This window comes from Antennarius striatus, chromosome 1, assembly GCF_040054535.1.
Source record: "Antennarius striatus isolate MH-2024 chromosome 1, ASM4005453v1, whole genome shotgun sequence".
NCBI lineage: Eukaryota > Metazoa > Chordata > Actinopteri > Lophiiformes > Antennariidae > Antennarius > Antennarius striatus.
This window is the reverse complement of record NC_090776.1, coordinates 10174509-10196768: the sequence shown is the minus strand read 5'-3', so window position 1 is coordinate 10196768 and position 22260 is coordinate 10174509. Positions and strand designations below refer to the sequence as shown.

Here is a 22260-nt window from a genome sequence, read left to right as displayed (position 1 = left end):
TACGACAGATGACAGGAACACAGATTTTGAAGGTTTTACCACAAATGATGTGGAGATGTTCCAGGCAAAGTTGGACAAATTGTTAGAAAATGACGCGCAAGTAGGTTTCCATCCCGCCCACCACCAAACATGAGACCATCAGAGTGTGAGACACACCCCCTCAGCCTCGCCCTCGACTTCCCTGCCTCAATCTCCCCCTCTCTACGTCTCTCTGCCAACAGAGAACCAGAACTCGATGATAAATTTAGTGTCTTTCAAGATAAACTTGAAACACATTAGCTGAAATTACATGATGAAATATTATTTATATAAAGTAAAAATATGTTTGGATTTTACTGATAAAATCTGGAGAGTTACTTTTAATATTTATTAAAGTTGTGTTTTTTCTGCAGCCAGATTGGCTCATGGCACATGGGAGAAATCTTATGGGTTAGCATCCCCAGAGGACTGACAGGGAGGAAAGGGTTAAGGAGTTTTTAATTTAACATTAACATTTTAAAGTCCACTATCATTCCTCTGGAAGAAATGCCTGAAGTTAAAAAAAATAATTATACCATTTTTAAATAAAATATGACCTTTCTTATGCAAGAAGAACTATAAGACTAAGAAAGGATGAATTTTCTTTTTGCAGTTTCATATTTGCTTATATTCATCACTCAAAGTGTACAGCACTTTGGTCGACTGCTGTTGTGGTAAAGTGCTCAAAAAATAAAGATTGGATTGGATTGGAAAGTGTGGAACCCCAAAGTAACTAGTAGGATCTAAAGGACGACTGACACAGGTCACCTGTTGTAGTGACGACAAGTCAGAAGTTAAGTGTAAGCATGCTCTGAGGGCTGTGGTTTGTATCTTTTACCTGTGTGAGCTGCTGCTGCAGCACGCTGACCTTATCCAACAAGGCTGCCTGCTCCTGATGGTACTGCATCAAACTTTCCTGCAGGGCCTCGTTCTGTCTCTCCAAGTCCTAAAAGGCACATCCACCCTCAAAGCCATAAAGCTCAAAAATTTAAACTAATCCTTAAACCCAATGAGGAAAAACTTTAATGGACTTACATGTATGATCTGATCTCTTCTGTGAGCTTCAGCTGCCTCCGATCGCTCCACCGAATGCTGCAGACAACACGGGGTTATTTTAGTAACTTGCATATGCATCCTTACTATATATGCTTAACAAATTTACACTAACGTGTGCTAATCACTAGCTGGCAGTCATGAAGTGAATACCATCCAGGTTCAAAAGGGTGAAATGTTTGTACAAAACAAAATGTCAAAAAAATGATAGCACATGCAGAATGAGTCATTTAATAGACAATCTTGCAGCACAGGTTTTAAAGCTTCATAGTCTTGTCATGGTGAATAAGAGGGATTCTGACACGTTAATGTTAATAATGCCTTAGGAACAAGCAGCCCAGACTTTCGTTAACTATTAACAGATCACACTGAATGAGTATAATGGCAGTGCAAATGTCAGTTAATTGCTATTCACTTCAAGCTTCATGCACACAGCGACCTCCTCTAAAGCAGTGGTCCCCAACCCCTGGTCCGTGGACCGGTACCAGTCCGAGGGTCTGTTGGTACCAGGCCACACAGAGGGAACACAGAAGCTAATTATTTCCATTTTATTTACATGATTCTAAACAATGCTTTGTTTTGAAAAATTATCAAATTCTCTCCTCCACATCTCTCTACGAGTCACTCTTGATGCCTGTCAAGATACTTGCCTCGGTCACATGACTACCTCAGCCGGTAACAAATAATACATTCGCTAAATTGAGACTCCCAAGCTAGCAGAACAAATAAAAAACAAACGTTGGTACAATGTTACGAGGACACTGCTAATAAAGTTGTATACACACTGGATTCCCATTTTTTATTATTATATTTTTGTAAAAAAAAGTTTTTGTGGTCATACCATTTTACTTTGTTGTATTTATCTGCCACACCTTAAAAGCCAGTCAATGAAAATACATTCTGACATTAAAAAGGCACAAAAAAAGTTGGGGGACCACTGCTCTAAATAAGTAATGACAGAGAGCATGTGCATCTCTCCCTGATGATGAGAACCAGAACAATGGTTCACTCTTACCTGTCGTTTCCACTGCTCTATCTTTGCAGCCTCTGAAAGCAGACAAGGAAAACATGCAAGGTTTAGTAACAAGGTTTGCTTGACATAAGTTACCAAGAGACACTAATTATTTGTTAATGGAACAACGTCATTAGGAAATAAGTTCACGGAAAGTAAGGCATACAAGGAGGACGAAAACTATTACAAACACGAAATCAGGTGCTTCAGATGAAGACTCTGACTTCAGATACTGTGATATACTAAACTGACACAGATGAGGAAGTTAACATAGAAAGTGGGACCACATCATATTTATGGTCTGAAGGATACTAAAAGCAATCCAGCGACAGGGCATTTATTAACCATCCTGCTCTGCAGCCGAACATACAGAAATGTTTCAACCTACCATTATAGTTTGGACAGTCCTCTCAAAACTTTATTTTTTTACTATACAGCTCCAACAACAACAGAACTCACTTCAGGTTAGCTCTCCTATAGAAACATCTTAACCTTCTCCTTTTTGTAAAATAAACTCATGGGGGTTTTTTTTATTTACATGATAGCATGTCGTTTCTGTCAACATGGTCACACGTTTACAATCGCTGCATCAGGCATGTCAGAGAGCGACCTCACTGGGCTCACACATCCACACACTCCCTGTGTGAACGACTATAATAACTTCATGGCTCCTTCTCACTGGTTTTAAGGCGCAGTCCATCTCTACTTTTTTAACTTTAAAACACATGTAATGATTTAAGGACAAGTTTCATCAGTCATAAATACTACTGATGCTCTGCTAATTATGCACCTCAAACAAATATTTACAAGATTATTTTAGGCCATCTAACCTCTGGTGGCCTTGTCCAGGTAACTTTTGACCATTGAAAGAAGTTCTGGGCTCTTGCTGAGGCGAGCGTAGTGAAATGCATCATGACCTAAGCCATCCACAGCCTTCACGTCAGCGCCACTCTTCAGCAACACCTCCACCGCATCCTTACAGCCATACTCACAGCCCAGGATCAGAGCAGTCCTGAGGGTAACAAAGAAACAAAGACCACTGATCATGATGCTCTCAAATAGATGAATGGCAAAACCTATGAACCACTGAAAATTTGCAGCTGAATATTCCATTCCTGTGGTAGCTGAACTTCCTAAATCGGCCCGTGTGTTCAACATATATCATTGTTTATTGCATTGGATATAACAGCATTTTCTTTGTCGGAAATGTTGCTGCTGAGAATACATAATAAATCACATATGTTCCTACGAAGTCAAAAGTTGTATTGCATTGGAAAATTTCAATGATAAGACATTCTCTAACTCAGCTTTAACTTTGTTGTATTGTAGATATACAAAATCACGAGCCTACTGTTCCTGGCTCCAGTTGAGCCTTGATTTTGTTAAACCCTTCAAACAATAATACAAAGACAAACAGCATTTCAGTATGCCTCGTTCGCTAGTGACGCAGACTCCATATTGAAGTATACTTTACAAATAAAAAAATGCCATCTAACAGTACTTTTATTATAATAATAATAATAATAATTTTGTAGTGAAAGAGGACATGAAGGTAATTGGTATGAAAGAAGAGGATGCAGAAGACAGGGTTAGATGGAGGCAACTGATTCGCTGTGGAGACCCCTGACGGGAAAAGCCGTACGGAAAAGAATAATAATAATAATTTTTTATTATTATTATTATTATTATTATTATTACAGTATATTATTATATTCATTGCTCCCTTTATGAAACATGTTATATTTTTCTTTTATATTTACTAACTGCCTAACTTAATATTATCAGAAAAACATTATTGCTTCAATTAACAGAAAACTCACAATATCTATTTAAAGGGGTCATAAACATTAAACTTGCCAACCAAACAAAAATTCCATGAGGGCCGATGTCTCTTACTTGTTTTGTTTGTCTCGGATGGTGATATCAGCCCCACGCTCCAACAGCAGCTGACAGATCCGTGGATGACACATCTGAGTGGCTAGCACCAGAGGCGTCTTACCATCCTAGAGAAAAACCAATCCAGATAAGCATGCACAGGACACAAACCTTAAGAATCTTACCTCAAAAGACCCCGAGAAAACACTAATTAAATGCAATACATAGATTAGGGCTGCTGCTGTCAATTAGTTTTTTCTCTCATGTTTGATTGCATGTCAATTTTTTGTTCTTAGTTTTATATTTTTTTATGTTTACTCGGTTTGAGAAAAATGCAATTTCAGTTCTTGGTATTTGTACGTGTGTAGCAAAACCAGCAATAAAGCTGTCTTTGAACAATGAACTTTGAACTTAAACACACGTTGAATGAAAACAAGAAAACTGAAATGGGCGGAAAGATCAATACTCACAAAGTCACTGGCATTCACAGAAGCCCCACTATCACAGAGGAGCTTCACACTGGAGGGGCAGCCGGCCATGACTATAGAGACAAAAAGCAGAAATATCTGCAATCAGCTCATCAAATTTACTGAAATACATATTTTTTGCCTGTAGATTAACATTTAAATATCACTGCATGTTAATGACATGAATAATTTAGTAATATATCCTCCATTTGATCTTACCAGCATCATGAAGAGCCGTTCTTCCTTGTAGGTCCACATTTCCAACTGGACAGTTGTGCTGCATGATGACATAAGCAGAAGTTGGCACAAGTGAGGCAAACTAGTTCACCTCTGTTCAAGTACAACTCGCTGCTTGTTGTGTAAATTATAAAATTCCAATTTTCCCAAGTAATTACAATCCACAATAGTTTCGAAACAAAGATTGAAAATGAGAACATTAATGTCAGACGAACAGATGACCCCATGATGGAAAAAACTGATGTGGACAAACCCCAGCCTACATCGCTGGTGAATTTGGGTAAATTGTCACGACAAACTGGTTGGATAGGCCAACAAATCTAAAAACATGCACACCAAAAATTATTATGATGAACACCTTTAGGTCTTCTACAAAATATTTGTTTTCTACTTAATTCTGTCCATCAGCTTCTGTGAAACTGAACATGCTCCCTTTATCAGACAGGTAACCCTATGTGCCCAATTTGTATGGGGCATGATAGAAAATTCTGATTGGAGATCTGTATAAAACAGTGAAAAGTCCAAAAGCGTCTTATCATTCAATGAGAGGAGGAGATCAATGAGCACTTAACAAGTAACGTAAATATACATTTTAAACCATGTCAATCAATTATTTACAAAGCTCTGCTTGATGCATATGGAAGACATGACAGAGTATCACACATCCTTTGCTTGCTGCACAGCGGATTGATACCGGTAAAGCACATCCCCACTGCTGTTTGTTTAGTGATAACTGACAAAGACTTTATGCAGAAGAGACAACATGCAATGATGCTGAATGAGCCTTGCACACAAAAAACTTTTGTTTCGGTAGTCATTCCACTTGTGCATGTATGCTGCATACGATAGTCCCTCTCTGGGAACAACAACTATCCACTTTTACAAAGGTGCTGAGAGGATGACCTTCAACACATATCTGTAAAAGAATATATGCAGCTTAAAAACCATTCATATTCAGATAATCAATCACAAGCTAAATATAATGTATGTTTTAGGCAGCTGATGTTATGGAGTAAGAAGAAAACTAATAGTTATGCGTTATGGATTGAGGCCCTCTCCCCTGGTTGGCAGTGGACTCTGAGCTGGGACAGCGGGCAGGTCATATTAGGCTAAGTGGCGCTGTGCTGATATACTTGTGACATCTCTACAGAGTCAGTCAGCTGGTTGGACAGCAGCGACCGTACATCTGTGGTGACGAGGGTATGTTATGAAGCCGTGAGGACTTAAAGCTAACAGGGGCCTGATGTTGCTGGGTAAGCTCACCAGTGAGCTCTGCCTCCCCCCTCCCCCCTATAAAAACCCAACTCTCTCTAGCAACAAGGGCCAAAAATTAGCCCCATGCTCAAATGACAAAACTGGAGGAGGAGGGGAACGGAGTCTCGATGGGGTTGGAGGGTTAGAGGGGCAATGAGAGCTGACGTTAGAGCAAGTAGTGGGGGATATCCTACACCTTCAGGGGTTGGACTGACAGGGAGATAGTGGAGGTTGTGGGGGTGTCGGCATCCAGCTGCTATGTCTGGTGTGATGACGGCACCAGGAATGGACGGCAGGTTTGCAGGAGGGAAAGCTTGTCAACACCACTGACAACTGCCTGCCAACAGCCTGCCAACAGCCTGGACCACCATTAGATCACTGCCATGCATGGGACGAGGGTGGGGGGAAAGGGCTACGATGCTATGAGAGCACAACAATGCATAAATCCTCCAGTGGGTCACAGTGACTCAACAGAGCCACTGTTGAACGGGCACAGCTGCCAGGACTGTTTGACAATGAGTATGTCAATGAGCTGAAAGGGAAACTACTTTTACCGGCCAGAGACCGATGAGCTGCTCTGAGGAACATTACTTCACTGGAGAGTAAGATGCATCTATGTTTTACTATCCCAAACAACTAAAATACACACAAACAAAAAATAAAGAAATTTAAACAACAATCCATTATCATTGTTAAGTTTTAATATTTTCTCATAGGATGAAATAATGAATAAGCATATACTGTATATAGAAAAAGAGTAACACGTGGAGGACAATAAGACTTTACCTGCAAGAGTTTTTGCACACACAGAGAATGTCCGTTTCGTGAAGACAGATGAAGAGCATTTTTACCTGAAAACAATGAATGAAGCAATCACCAAACGAAGCAAAGTCACAATCTAGTCTGCAAACCAGCTACATACATACGGACTGACAAGATTTTCCTGACCTGCCAGAGTTGTTTCAGCGGGAATCAATGTTCAAGCTTAAGTTGAATGAAAAAAAACTACATATATTACAAAATATAGCAAAACTGATAGATCCATCAGTGCATCGCTTCATCACAGCTGGTGCAGCAGAAGTTTGGAAAACAATTACTGGTCTGAATGCATCAGCCAGTGAGTCAAATCTCAGTAAGTTTGAATGGACATGTTGAAACATACGTAATGTAGAAACATTTATAGATTTCTCTCTACCAATATGCTTTCTATCGATTAATAAAGTTCTAAGGTGAACATAAAACAGTGTAAGAACTCAACTCACAGGTGAAAATAAGTTTTATTGACCAACCGACCAGGATGAAACCTCATTATTGCAAACAACAGTGATTGTAATTTGAGTCTTCAAATTTACCTAATTACCATACAGTTTCTGAAAGTAAGAATAACTAATGCCTCCTGCATGTTATTCAGCCTGATATTGATTTGAAAATGAAGTACAATAACATATCTGATGCCACGCAGCAATTTGTATGAAAGAACCACTAAACGAACAGATTTTCCCTTGTTTTAACACATTGTTTTGTTCTTAAACCAGGACTTGTGTTCTGGTACTGAGTGACCTGTCCAACTGGGTGCAAAACTTAAAGTCTGTATAATCTCATGTGAAATTCGTTTTATTGCGTCTATCTTACACAATGAGGGGACAAAATATTGGAAACAAATCCAAGAATACAGACACAACTCTGACGTACTGCTTTCATAAAACTTGAACTCACCAGAGCCATCAGTCGCGGTGACATCAACATTGTGTCCAAGAATGAGATTCAGACAGTCAAGATGTCCTCGAGTTGCAGCCAAATGAAACCTGAGAAGCGAGAAAAAAACAGAGTAATATGAAAAGAATTTTTTAAAAATCCAGGAAGTTGCCAAAGTGCACGGAGCGTGACATTGAGTGCCAGTGAAAAAGTGCTAGAATGTTAAAAGAAGGGATGTGTTGGAAATTTAAAAATGAGTGAGGGACTGCATACAAAACCCTGGCACCTTGTTATCAGCAAGATCTGCATTCTTGAAATTCATAACAAGAAAGCTCAGGGTGTAATGATGACACAGAGTCACATACAGAGCTTTCCTTCTGAGCTTCACCTTTGTATATGAAAGCCCTATCAGATTCCTTTTTCTCGTAAATTTTCCCTTTTGTGTACCAATTTTGTTTTGTCTGAGTGATCTTTACCTGTTCCAATGTACATTTATCAAATGGAAGATTGATAAGAGTTCAATTTACAATATTATTGCAATTATAGTCTGAAAGAATTCATGAGATGCCTTTATACATTTAATATTTATTCATGAGATCTTAGTTAATTTTTAAAAGAGCAAAAATCAAACTATAACTGATACCAGAGCAGCTACTTGATAAAGCTTTAAGTGTAATGTCAACATGATTTTTTGTCAGTTTAATTGCCAGTGAAGTTTGTATATTCCCTTTCTACTCATCACACCAATTAAGCAGTTTGCCCCTTCATGCCTTTGCCAACATGTAAATCACTTTTGTCTAGAAACATTCCTTTTACCTTCTCTGATTTAACCCACAGCAGCAATGCTGCCACTGGTTGTGAAGGTCTGAGAAGCACTTGTGTGAAAACCAATCTCAGTCTGTCACCCATCAAGCCACATGAACCTGCTTAAATACTAACCCCAAAGTATCTGCCAAGGAGACAGCTAGGCTGTCACCTCAACACTGGCGCGGGTATTAAAAGCCGTGTTGACGGCCAGGAGACGCTGGTTCTCTGGGGAGCAGTGGAGGGTCTCGACCTCTCAAAGCACTGACTTTCTCATGACCAATAAGGAACGACAGGAAATCTAGTACGAGTCTCACGTGAAATTCACATATTTGATGCATTGCGTGTCGTCCTGACATATTTGCAAATATATTTGTTTATGGAAATTAAGTGTAAATATAATTAAATGAAAACTAAGACTGCAAACAAAAACTGAGAAGGAAACAAAACTGACCCAACAGATTCGGAGGAGTCGACTCTTCGGGCATAAACACAACTAGAGACCTTATTGAAAAAGAATTTAAGGTTTAGACCCTATTGGATATAGCTCTAAGAAAATACATTCAGTTATGTTATTGAATTTTTACATCTGATCCTCGGCAGCTTTCAGGTTGACAACCTGCAGGATACTGCCACTATTTTTAGTACAGGGAAGAGTGAACCTAAGTGTACATGTGGGTAGCTAAGCCATATATGTTGATGTGTTTCTCTAAAGGCAGTCAAACAACCAACATACTGTGGCCACTGCAGCTTCAACTTGTCCCTTCAACAAGATCCAGTTTGTCTGATTTCCTTTGCAGTCCACAGGATTAAAACCTGACTGTCCTTCCATTTCAAAATTAAAAAACACATTTCTGCAGTCTCTCAATCAGCCATACCCAAGTACATATTATACACATCCAACTGTGGAAGTCACACCCTGTTATTGATATGCTTAAAAGACACATTGACAAGACTCCAACTGGAGGCACTCAGGAGTATCTCAGTGCCAGTTTAACGCTGCAGGGCGAGGCGTGTTTGTTTTAAATGGTGTGCTGTCAGCATGGATTTCTTTACTGCTAATGCGTCATCTACCACCTATCACAATTGCACAGAATGAGCAGGTCCGATGGATGGTCTTACCTCACTAGGATCCATCTAGTGTCATGACAGTGTTGTAAATTGTTTACTCAGCTGGAATTCGCAACAGAACGGTTTGAATTTGATTCATTAGCTTCATGCTGTAAGGATAATTCAGGTCACAACAAATTATATATCTTTGGTCTGCAGTACATAATTAGTTTCCCGCTGAGGTCCATGATTACCGGTGGATTGTCATTCAACATTCCTTTGCTGGCTTTTCCAGGGGCAAGAAAACCATTGACCTATACTGGTCTGTGTGTGGCCCACTGAACTAAAAGTAGAGTTGCTGAGTTGTGAGGTTGTTTCACTTTTATTATGAGTTGATTTGGCAAAAGTGAAACGTTTCATAATAAATGTTCAGTTAAGGTAAGGCTTTCTAAGTAAATTAGAAGAGCACTTGCAAAAATCACTGGGTGCCTATGGAGCCCTCAATACACCTTGACACTAAATTTATTTAATGAGTTTTGTCCCAGACATTATTCTCTAATATCACTAAAGGACAAACAGTCTGTTAAAAAACTAAATAAAAGACTTGGTGAAGCTAACTACTTCTGGGCAATATGCCATACAGCAGAAAACTAAATGAGTGTGACTGTGTGAACAACAGCTACAGACCCACAGTTGTGGACTGACTCCTGCCAGATTCTAGCACCTTATTATGAGACAAGGCATTTATCAGGTTGTGTGCGTAATTGTGTTTATTTACATGCATGTGCAATGCATACGTAATCATGATTCTTTTCTATGGTGTCACTAAAGAATTTCACACATTGCTAAAAATACTGAACACCTTTGCTTCAGGAATCTGGTGTTCTATAGTTAAATGCTTTAACAAAGCCTTTATCAAAATAAACCTGAAGCACAACCCATGACCCGTAAGGTCTTCATATATCTGGGATTAAAGGAGGGCGCCTGGCCTCCCAAAATGCTGGTGTTGGAATCCGGTTACTTTTAGGCAGAAAAGATCTGTATGAGATAACTGAAATAGTTCTGGGACTTAGATGGTCTAGATGCAGTAACACACATTTCTTTATACGTATCACTGTTATCTTAACCTACTTTTTTCCCCTACCCCCTATTTCTTTTCATTTAAATTTGTGTACAGTATCCGGTTCTAAACTGCATCCAAATTAAACAAAATATGTCATACAACAAGGGCAACTTTTGTCACCATGTCTTTAAATGATATTACATAATTCGAGAAAAAAAACCTATACATAATACCATTAGCTAAATAAACAGTGTGAAAAATAAATTTACCAACCCTTATAAGCTAAATCCAGCTGCAGTGGTAACTGGTTGCAGTTGGACTGGACACACTCAGGCCTGGTGACTACCTGCCCTCAATCAAATACTCCCATCAAATGCATCAGTCTTAGAGCCTCAAGTGGTGCCGTCAGTATCACCAGTAGCACACAAAGCCAGTCAAATGAAAGTTACAAGGAAGAAGTTACTGAAATATGACATCCACTGAAGAGTAGTGAGCTGAAAGCTAAAGCTAACCCAGAGGAACATTAAGTATGTATTTTGCTACAGTACACCTTGGTAACACTGGGAGCTTCTCAGACTATATTCCAAGAAGTGTTAAATCCTGAACTGCTTGGAAGACCGGGTTACTGTTACATTTGGTGTAAAGTGAACACTACATTCCACACTAAGAAACAAACAACATCACTACACCAAAGATGAATCAGGCAGCAAGACAACAATTCCAAAAAAAAAAAGAGTGTATCCATCCCTGAATGGGTCAAAAAGAGAAAGATTTCGGTTTGGAGTAGCTCAGTCATTGTCTGGACCTGAATTGTATTGAGATGCTGTGACGTGGTGATGAGCAGTTCATGCTCACAATGTGGCTGCACAAAGGCAGTTTAAGCACAATTTAAGGTTAGAAACTCACAAAAGTAGAAGAAATCTGGTGCAGGCCAGACACTGATAATAGCCTGCAGCTGGGCAGAAATGTTTTGGTTGGAGTTGCAAGCACACAGTGGCTCTGATTTGACTTTGCAGGGAGTCGTTTCCTGTGGGGACTACAAAAACAACCTCTGGCCAATGTGGTCAAGTTTTCAGTGGTCACAGACATTCTTAATACCAACTCCCACTCTGACCACCAGTCCAACGGACACTGAATGGGTTATTTCTGGATAGAAACATGAATAGGGAAATTGACACGTTATAATGCCTCTCCTACACAGCTGGATGACAGTTTTACATTTTAGCGCTATTTCTCAAAAACTGTTTTTTAAAAAGAGTGACCAAACCATTAAGGTATTTCCATGAATGTCTTATCTCGGAAAAAGGGTCAGGAATGTGTGACCACTACAATGTTTGGAATTTGTGAAGCTCGGTATTTTTATATAAACTGAAATCCCTGGCAGGAAGTAACAATGAAGAGAAACCAAATAGAAACCATATTTCTATTAGGTGAAATTACATCATAAAGTCACAGTGAACACAGTAGACATGGGTATGTCGTTACTCACGCAGAGCGTCCTTCCACGTCAAGCTTGGTAGGGATGATGCCCTTCTTGCTGAGAACAGCGGCCACCTTTTCCACCTCGCCCCGTTCCACAGCCTTCATCAGCCGATCGTCATACTTGTTCCAGTCTGTGTTCTGGTACACAGATCAAACAGATAAATACACAGCATGTTTGAATATTTACTTTATCCAGTGAGTAGGAATACTGCTTTACATTTTAAATGGTTAGATAAACAGACATAGATATATAAATAGTACCAATTTTGAAGCAATAAAAACAAGATCCAGGATTTTTTTGCAGAGCAGGATAACAGCGCTTGCCAAATATGTACTGTGCAGCAATTTCACTACATTTCCACAACTGAGTGAAAACCATAAAGCACAGGACCAAATGCTGTTCAGGCCTCTGGGAATCACATTTACGTACAAACTGATAAATGATGGATGTACAGAGAACTAAAGACCAACAACTTTAAGTGAGACTTAGATTAATATGTACACAGCAGCAGTGAATTGAAAACAGTCAGGTATACATGCATTCACAAATCACTTTGACATTTTCACAATACGAGTTATTAATGAGTCATATTTATCCACCAATAATGTTATAATCAGTCTCACGAATTTCTGTTTGTAGATGAATCAATGTTAGAACAGAGTACCTGCAGACAATGAATACCTACAAAGTGCATGGAGGTGCATTTCAGCCAGCGGCTCATCTTGGGTGAATGAAGCTGGTCTTTGCACCTTGCTACTGAAAAGGTCGCCACTGTTCCGGTTTACAAAAGCAAAAATAGAGAAAAACAAAGTGTATAAATAATCCCCTCGGTCTCAGTCCACTCAACCAGTGAGTGGACTAGATGGCAAAAGGGTAACTGTCCCTACACTACAGTGAAGGAGGTCCCCTTATGAAAAGGCTCAGCCTCTCGAGTTCCCCTCACTTGATGCACAGAAGTTCATTTGGAAGGTATTTTCTAAGCATTCCTGTATTGCTCATGAGCTCAGCCAGTAAGTTCATTACTGCACAGCAGTGTAAGTTCTTGTTATAGTTTAAGGGAGTAGAAGGAGGACTAAGAGGAGGAAGGAAAGGAGGTGGAGAAGCAGTTGGGCCAGCCCTGCCAGCCTTGGGACCTGCCCTGGCCGGCAACTGCAACTCCTCCTCTGGGGGAAAAGTCAGCTCAGTCTGGCTACCTCTAGCCTCCCACACAAGTTTCTTCCCCTCTGTCCCTCAAACCTGTTCACGTCGATTTTCTGTTTTTGATTCTATTCCTCTTCTCTGAGCCGATTTCTATGTGGAAAAAGTTTTTGCTTATCAGGTTGTAACCAAGGCTTTTCTCTCTGTTCCTCTTCTGTGCTCAATGAGTGGTCTCCAGTGTCTTCACCCCACCAAATGGCAAGTCTGTGAGACTGACTGGGGTAAATATGTGAGCTCCCCCAGGTTTAAAATATCACCCCCTCCCTGGTAAACAGCAGTGGTGCAGACAGCCCTGTAGACTGGTTACCTCTTTATTTTTTGACCCTCCAACCTTTCTGTAGTGACTGATAGGAAGACAGGGGCTAAGAATACATTCTGGACATGCCAGCACCATGAGTAATGGCTTTAGTGTCTATCACCACTGCCAGCATGAAACAAGCCCAGCCAAAAAGACCTTGCTTACACTGCCACCCCCCACCATGCTCCCTGCTTGCCTCCATCTGAAAATATTAATGTCAGAGGAGGATTATGGTTTGCACATTTGAAGTGGTCTTGGCACTGACCCTCACAGGACACCCGTGGGCCAAGAGCCGCTGTTACCCATCCATTTAAAAGAGGGTGGCATGTCTCCAAAGCCCTCTGATCCTACCTGCACAGTAACAAGGTTAGGTCAGCCTTTTTACAATCAGCTGTCTGAGACTGTAGCCACACTGAACAGTATAAACACACTGCCTACCTATGTACAACACACTAATAGCCCACACAGCTAATTTGTATTTTATTAAGATAATCATCACACAAAATGAGTTAAGAGAAAAAAAAGGTACAGAGACAGCAATCCAAGGACTTCTATAATTTACACTCTGCATCCACCCCTTGTGGCCTTGTGTTACTGTCTGCTGCCGGACTGGCGTTAGCAGGGCTGCACTGATATCCACAAACATGTAAAAAGATCCTCTCCATATGACATGTCATATGAAGAAGCAGGTGTCAACTTACGAAAGCTGCTCAGTCTAGCACAGAGACAAAGGCGCCAAAATGGCACCTAGCCACGTAGCATACTGTACAGCAGTCACATAAATATCTCACACGGGTGTGTGCTGCTGTGTGTATATTCGTTTGGGAATCTGTTTGTGTACTAGTTCATTATAGGGCTGTTAGGTCGCAAGAGTTGCCACTGCAGTAGTTTCAAAGCATTTGTGGAAACAGACACAAAAATATTGTAAATGTAAGTCAGTACAAAGTATTATTATTCATACATATTTGGCCGAAATGTGTTGCTTTTATAAAATGTTTTGACTTAAATGTAATTTCATTTTGGACTGTGTGTTTATGCATGTGACAATAAAAAATGTCTTGTTTTATTAAAGTAGAGGGACTGGCCAATTTCCAAATCCCACATTTTTTTCTGGGTCGATGAAATAAGTGCCTATTTATGCATCCATCCATCTTATCTGTTTAATTTAATAAGACAAGCTTAGTCTTGCAGTATGTGTAATCTTGTGGAGTGTATCATTGTATGAGAGGAGTTGGTAAATAACTTCCCTTTAGGATCAATGAAGTATGCATTTGTGTATCTGTCTGTCCGTCTGTCTATCTAGTTAAAGCAATAAACCAGTTTCAATAAAACTCCTTATTCAACAGGACAATACAGTCACTGAACATGAATGTCAGGATTCACTTTGGGTCCAATATTTGGACCCAATCTGGAATCTATCTCGAGTCTTTTTGAAATATTTCAGTCTCTATATTTGATATTTCAGTGGTGGACTGACCAGCCAATGATCTTTGTAATCAATCATTCAAACATTAGATACGTGGCAAAAATGAGATTCCTTTAATATAGATTAGAAACTTGTGCACTTAGATGTCCAAAGAACAAATTATATGTTGGTGATGATATAATGGTGAAGTGGAAACAATATTCATCTTTCATTATGTGAAACACATTTTGAAAAGTTTCTATTTTAATAGTGACAAACATCACCTGACTCTGGGTGTGACATAGTTCAGCCTCTACCTGTCGGCACAGCATATTCTGGATTTTGTCATCGTTAGTTCAGCGTTTCCATCACTGTCTTCAGGCCATTACTCTTTCCAACACCTCAGTAATGGGTCTCAGAATTCTTTATAGATTAAATCACCAGAAGAAAATATCCGACTGGTCATCTGATAACAGACTGATACCAACAACAAAACATAAAGCTAATTGCCAGTATGTTAAGTGATAAGTCATATCCAGTGCCAGACTGTGGTCGCTGATTTGGTGTTATAAGATTAAGAAGATGACTGTGATAGCACAGAAGGAGACACTGGTGAAGAGACATTATGTCATGAAATGTCAACCTTTGACATTTGTATTTGAAACAAAGTGCAGTCCCTCTGCAGCACAATTTAATGTTTCTTGTTTATTACTTTAAACTACAGATTTAATTATGCTAAAACCAAGACTAACAGAAAACGATTTGAACAAGCTGCCGGTACGACAGATTAAAGTATTTTATGGAAGTCATTCTTGTTTCAAGAGAATAAGGACTTTGGTGAGCATCAAAACAGCTCACCGAATAAAAAAACGATTACAGTAACTCATTTCATTTGACTTCAGTTAGATTGCTGAATACTCACATCAAACTAAAAAAAAACTATACAAGAATACAGTATCACAGATTCAGGGCTATGGATATGTCTGCTGCTCCTACAGCCATGCTGCTACAATTTGGCAGCTCAATCATTTTTATACAAACGATCATATAAAAAGTACACATGCAGACTTTAGACTTTGGTCCACAATGTACCAAAGACTTAAAAATGTGACCTTGAAAAAAACACAGTGTGTCGATATCTCTGGAGTTCATTCATTGGGGTAGACAACCCTAGGGAACAAGACAATTGAAGGCTCAAATACCAGAAACCAAGTCTAACAAATCATGAAAATTTAAATAAATCGCAGTTGGTATGTAAGAAGGAGACACAAATCAGAAAAATGCTTGAACAAATGCTGCTTTTCAGTGCTTTTTCATTTAAAAATAAAAGAGGTGCATCTTATTAGGGACTGCCCACATTTTTTAAATAGAGCATTATCCTTTTTTGATAAATTTAGCTGACTTACTATCTCCTCACAATCAGTGTTTTATTTTTTTTTCGGACTGGAATTCAGCGTGGCAGTAAAGCACACACCACTACTGCCTATACACAATCCCCGCACTACTCTGGGGCCACAGACCTGCACATGTTGCGGTGAACAGTGCAACTGGCAAGTAGAGTGCAAATGAAAAGCTCTAGGATCATCGCCAAATAGGGATAAGAAGAATAGATAAACAGAGAGAATGTGAAGTGAGCAAGTGTCTAAAAGAATGTGTGTAGAGTTGAGAGACTGATCTGATAGAGCGTGCCTGTGGTCAGTCTTTCCTGATGGGACAGGTAAGCTGATGCTGCAGACAGAAAGGCCCTCTTGGATCGGACCAGGCCATCCATTGACGGTTCTGGGCAGGTGTCCAGAAAGAGGCACTCTGTTTTTGGTATGTACATGAGATACTCTTTGCATACCTAACTGCTAAACACAGGTCCTCTCTTGCTGGGCAGAGTATGATCTGGATGGTGGATAGACAGCCCTCTAGCGGTGAAAAGCAGCACCGCAGTTCCAATTCAATAGGTTACATTTGAGTCCCATAACACAGACAGATGAGGGATCAAAGGTCATTTACAATGTTGATTCTTTCTACAAGAATAAACTGAATTACATTTTACATAGTTTATAAAACATTCAAAATATATGCCTTGGTTCAAACCATCTATATCAGTGGTCCACAAACTAAGGCCCACGGGCCGGACGCGGCCCGCTCCCACATTTGGTATGGTCTCATGAACAGTACCAGTAAAATGCCCCCTGACAAAACTGATCCAGAACTGATCGGGCCAGAATGGAAATGACACCTTGCATTTTTAATAGACGTGACAAAAATCCTGAACAGCCTTACCTTGCAGCTCCAAGGCCAGGGGAAACTCATTTGCGACATCCCATATAAAAGCATTTGAGGTGAAACTAGCGCTGGTTTTGGAACAAGTGAAAAATCAAAACTTCATCCATCTCCCTGCTACTCAAAAACTCTCTGCAGAGAACCCAGCGGTCCCGTTCCCAGCTGAAAGGTGTGTGGTAGCACTGGAAATGCTAAAGGCGGAGCTTCGTGTGAGACTCTATTAACTACATGCCAATGCAAAAGAAGTTCGACTTTTCCAGAACCTCTTTGTGGCAGACATCGATGAAGCCAAGCCTTCTTATCAGTTTGAGTTCGCTGAGTTACAGAACTGTGATGTTCTGAAAGACACATTCAAGCCGGACAGTGTCATTGACTTCTATGCCACCCTCCCAAATGATATAATATAATCGGAGAGGGTTATTAATATTTGGTTCTGGAAGACAATAAATCTTTACATTTAGGCATTCGATCGTCACAGCTTTTCTGTTACAAACTGAACCCAGCCCACCATCAGAGAATGGAAAAGTTATGTGGCCCTTAATGGACAAAGTTTGGAGACCACAGATCTATATTCTGTGCAATTTAGATTCAAGTGCAAAATATGACAACATTGAGTTGTTATTTTGCTGTTGTAAAAGTAATGGGACCAACAGAAGAAGTATAGAGCACGCCATTATAAATGTATTGAAAATGTGTTTTGAAAATGGGTACAGCATTAGTGAAATGAAACAATAATAAAAGCATATAGTAAATCAACTAGGTATAAGTCAACTATGAATCAGTCTATGTGAAAGGCTAACATAACAGAATCTTAAATTGTGTCATGTGAGCAGTGACAAATGCATATAAAAAGAATACCTATTTTTTACATTGCATTGTTTTAGAACATTGAATAAATGAGCGAACATTGGGCTTCCATGACAAAGACAAAAAACAAATCTACATAAAGTGGTACCTCTACTTATGAATGACTCTACTTACGAAATGTTGTACTTATGAAATTTCTCAGCAGGAAAATATTGCCTCTACTTACGAAAGAAATTTCGACTTACGTAAGGTAAAAATACAGTATCGGCTGATACTCGCAGCTCCCACAGGTTCCTGAACGCAACATTCTCGTAGCTGTTCTGCCATTGGCTATTACCTAGTATCTTCCTGGCATCCCATTGGATAAGAGGGATGCCACTCCACCTCTGTGTGGTGCTAGTTTGATATGTATGCAGAGTCCTCGTCATTTGGCTCTCGACCCATGAGGTGTTCTGATAGTTTTGCGCAAATATGCTGTATTAACTTTTTGAGTATACGCTATGGACCCCAAGAAAGTGACAGAGAAAAGAGGAAAAGAAAAGACCAAGTTTTTTTGTCCTTACAAAGTAAGAGATAATAGAAAAGCGTGAAAAAGGGATGCGTTTGGTTAATCTCTTCAAAGAATATGGCCGTAATGCATCTACAATCGCCACGTTATTAAAACAAAAAGGAAGTTTAAGGAGTTTAAGGCATCGCGTCGGTGGTTGGATAAGTTCAGAAGGAGGACTGGAATTCACTCTGTTGTTCGGCATAGGAGCACATGAACCAAAGAGGGCAAAAAACAATGGGGACAGCTGTTAAAAGGTAAATGACCATCATTATTATTCTTTATTCTTTGTTTTTTACATTATGCACAACTCGCAGTTATTGTGCAATAATCTAATAGTAACATGTATTTGTTACATGTTTTGATGCATTTTTATGCTTTATAAAAAATTTATGTCTGAATTTTTTGGGGCTTGGAACGGATTAGGGCATTTCCATGGAAAACACGTCTCTACTTACGTAATTTTCTACTTACATAATTTCTTCCGGAACCAATTAATTTCGTAAGTAGAGGTACCACTGCAAATTTAATGATTGCATAAGACTGCTCCCTGTGCTCCATGATATGCCTAAATCATCTCCACTTATTTTTAGTCTCATTTGCTGAAAAATACCAGAGAAGCACACAAGAATTCTTCTGAGGCAATGCATTGCATGCAGAGAACAGTGAGGTCAAACCAAATACAATTAAACAAGTCATGTGAAGATGACATATACCCAAAGACTGAGGCTGCCCACGAAAACTAATAAAACATAGGATGGTTTCACAATATCAAGCTAAACCTGAGTCTTCTGAAACCACAATAAAACCCATGTGGTTAAGGTGATTGTTGGGAGTTTACTCGAGATCCTCAAATCCACACTTGTGTTGGCTATTGATCTAAATTTGGAGCTACTCCATCCAGCTGCTGGGTCACACTATTTTAGATGACCTACAACCCAGAGGGCAAAGCTGTTCCTTGCTATTTTCTTGTACTTCCGATACCCTCTGCCAGGCAGGTTCTCAGCTCTCCAGTTTCTCAAACCCTGTGAACTTTGCCCCCACCAACATTACAGTAAAGACAGTCTCTTAAGAATCATGGGAATAGGAACTGAACGACATTTCTAGAAAGAAGAGACTCATTTGTGACAGACGCTGGGTACGAAACTAGCCCACTATTCTTAAGGTAATTTCTCTAAGGTCTACCCTTGATGTTTTTCAGCTGATTAAAGTTCTTTGAACAGCTGCAGAAAGTTGTAAATTAATTGGTTTCATCTACATAAAGAGTAATCTACATGCATCAGCTGTATCTTCTTACCAAGTGGGTCCTATATACAGTACATTGAAGTTCTGGCAGATGGTGTGAAATTAAAAAATTAGAAAAAACTCATGCAAAAGATGTGCATCGATATTTACAAAAAATATTAAAATGAAGAAAGCCTGAACTTTCTTCCAGTGAACTTTACATAAAGACACTGATGTAAAGAAAAGGCAGATGAGATTCCTCTACAAAGAAAATGTTATTTTCATTTAACAGCACACGTCTAGCATCAATTCACTATCAAAATGTGAACTCTGGCCTGGATTTTTTGACAATAACAGAATAACTTTATGACATTCAGAAATGTATCCATACTTGGCATATGAGTAATGAGGTTATGACCAAAATGTGCTTTGCAAAGCCACATGGCACTGATGTTTGAATATCAAAATCTAATCAGTTCATACAGACGTCCACATACTTGCATCAAATTTGAATAAATTCCCCCAAGGCATTTGTGAGATGTCACATGGTTTTTTGAAATAAATGAACAAATTTTAAAAGTTAATAGCAAACATTCCTGCGATGGTTATGAAGGCAGCATTCTGTATTCTTTCTATGAGGTTAAAAGCACCCATTTCCTTTAAAATGGCAGCAGCTTAGCAGACACTTTAATGGGAATCATTAAAATAACAATGTCCTGAAGCAGGAGAATTAAAAACAAGCAAGGTTGTGGGCTTTGGCTCCTGCCGCTATGGCTGATATTATTCCAGCTGGCCTGATGTTGTGGAAAAAACACAGAGAGCTCTGGTCACGTGATATGATTTCCAACCAACAAAAGAGAAATTACTCTTGCCATTAACGCAGAAACACAATAAGTCAAGGTAGCCATGTTCTTCAAAAGCTACCATCATGAGCCAGTAAACCACTGAAACTTACATTATCAGAGCTACAACAAACAAGAGGAGAATATAGACTACAGAGAAAAAGAAAGAGTGAAGACAGCTGTCCTCTGCTCTTATGTGAATGATTGGAGCACTGAAGAAAAAAGAATAATTTACATATGCAAAAGATTACACATTAATACATGATTTTTCTTTTGCCTTACCTGCCCATATTTAGCCTTCTTGGGCAGACATACTTGTGATGATGATTGTTTGGCTAACACTTACAAGTCATCAGGCCCAATGAGGGATGGTACTGGAGGGACGGTCAAATGGCTTTGTTGAAACATGCAAACTAAAAATGGAGTTATTCATTACCACCATTTAATTCTGATTCACTACATGGAAACAAGACCCTCTGAAATTTCCTGAGCCACTACAGTTACACAAGCACACACAACAATGACCTCCCAAATCAAACACGCAAAGATGTCAGTGAAATGCTATTTGAATTGCTGCAAAGAATCTAGGGAAGACATTTCCTGGTAACAACATTTAACTCCCATGGTGTAAAAGTTGATGTAGATAGAGTACAGGTCATAACATGCCCCTTTGACGTGTCAAACGCTCCACCTATCTTTAATAGCAACAACTCTGAAGAAGCAGGTCTTCCTGGAAAGGTCTCTTTCCACATTTCAACATACCTTCAACAAATGGCTGAGATTTCTGACTTTAAATTACAATAAATGCAATTTATTACACCTAATTTCCAATTAATGAACATTTATTTTTTGTCTTTAAAACTTCCTGCAATAACTAGCAGCCTTTTTCTTACAACACATTTTTGCATTTTGAAAAACTTATTTTCACAAGATGACTGCATATCTTTTAATGAGAACTTAAAACCACTTTGCTCCATGATATCTATGGGAACCATATCCTCTGTGATGTAATGTGCAATGACAGCCATTGTTTCCTCCTCTTGAATGCTTTGTGGCATTTGTACATGCTTCCGTTTGATACAGCTGGATTGCTGAAGCGCAACCGGAACTGTTGGACTTTTTTGTTTTCTTGTTTGTTTTTTTTACCCATGAACTCTTTATGCTCTGCAGTGTAACAATTTTGCATAGTGTAACCTTGGGTGATTTTTTTACTGCTATATTTGCATTTTTGGTCTCTTCTAGTGTTTTAAAGCAATAGGCGCAGTCTTCTGTTTCGTACACACTTCGCCCTTTTTGTAGGCTCAGTGCTTGGTGTCACGTCATCCATGCTACTCTGCGTGCACATTAACATTGTTTGGTGACAAAGGAGGCACATGATGAAACACGACGTGCTCAGGGACAGTTCATGAGTACATGCACTGGGGAAATTAATCAAAATGAGGAAGACTATGTTGCTGGGATCACTTTCTTTTAATTACTTAGTCCTGCTTCAACATACATTATGCTGAGTGTTACATGCACACTGTCAGCAAATAGACCATCAGTCAATTGGACTGCACTTCTCAATATAAGAAAGACAAGGCAAGCTATGATTAAAAAGAGGATCTATTTTTAAATCCAATACAAAATCCGCAGATGAAGGCCAAAGCATTTTG

The 22260-nt window shown here is 39.3% G+C and overlaps 1 protein-coding gene across 1 annotated transcript in view; it reads right to left on the bottom strand.

Annotated features, from left to right (window-relative positions):
• Positions 1–22260, bottom strand: part of uacab (uveal autoantigen with coiled-coil domains and ankyrin repeats b) — a 43960-nt gene that overhangs the window by 8931 nt on the left and 12769 nt on the right. The window contains exons 2-11 of the mRNA XM_068314610.1: positions 12018–12148; positions 7633–7721; positions 6703–6767; positions 4645–4702; positions 4429–4499; positions 3980–4086; positions 2914–3095; positions 2087–2118; positions 1054–1110; positions 857–964 (exon numbers count right to left, since the gene is read on the bottom strand). Of these exons, the coding sequence (XP_068170711.1) occupies positions 857–964; positions 1054–1110; positions 2087–2118; positions 2914–3095; positions 3980–4086; positions 4429–4499; positions 4645–4702; positions 6703–6767; positions 7633–7721; positions 12018–12148 (900 nt within the window). The remainder of the gene's footprint in view (positions 1–856; positions 965–1053; positions 1111–2086; positions 2119–2913; positions 3096–3979; positions 4087–4428; positions 4500–4644; positions 4703–6702; positions 6768–7632; positions 7722–12017; positions 12149–22260) is intronic.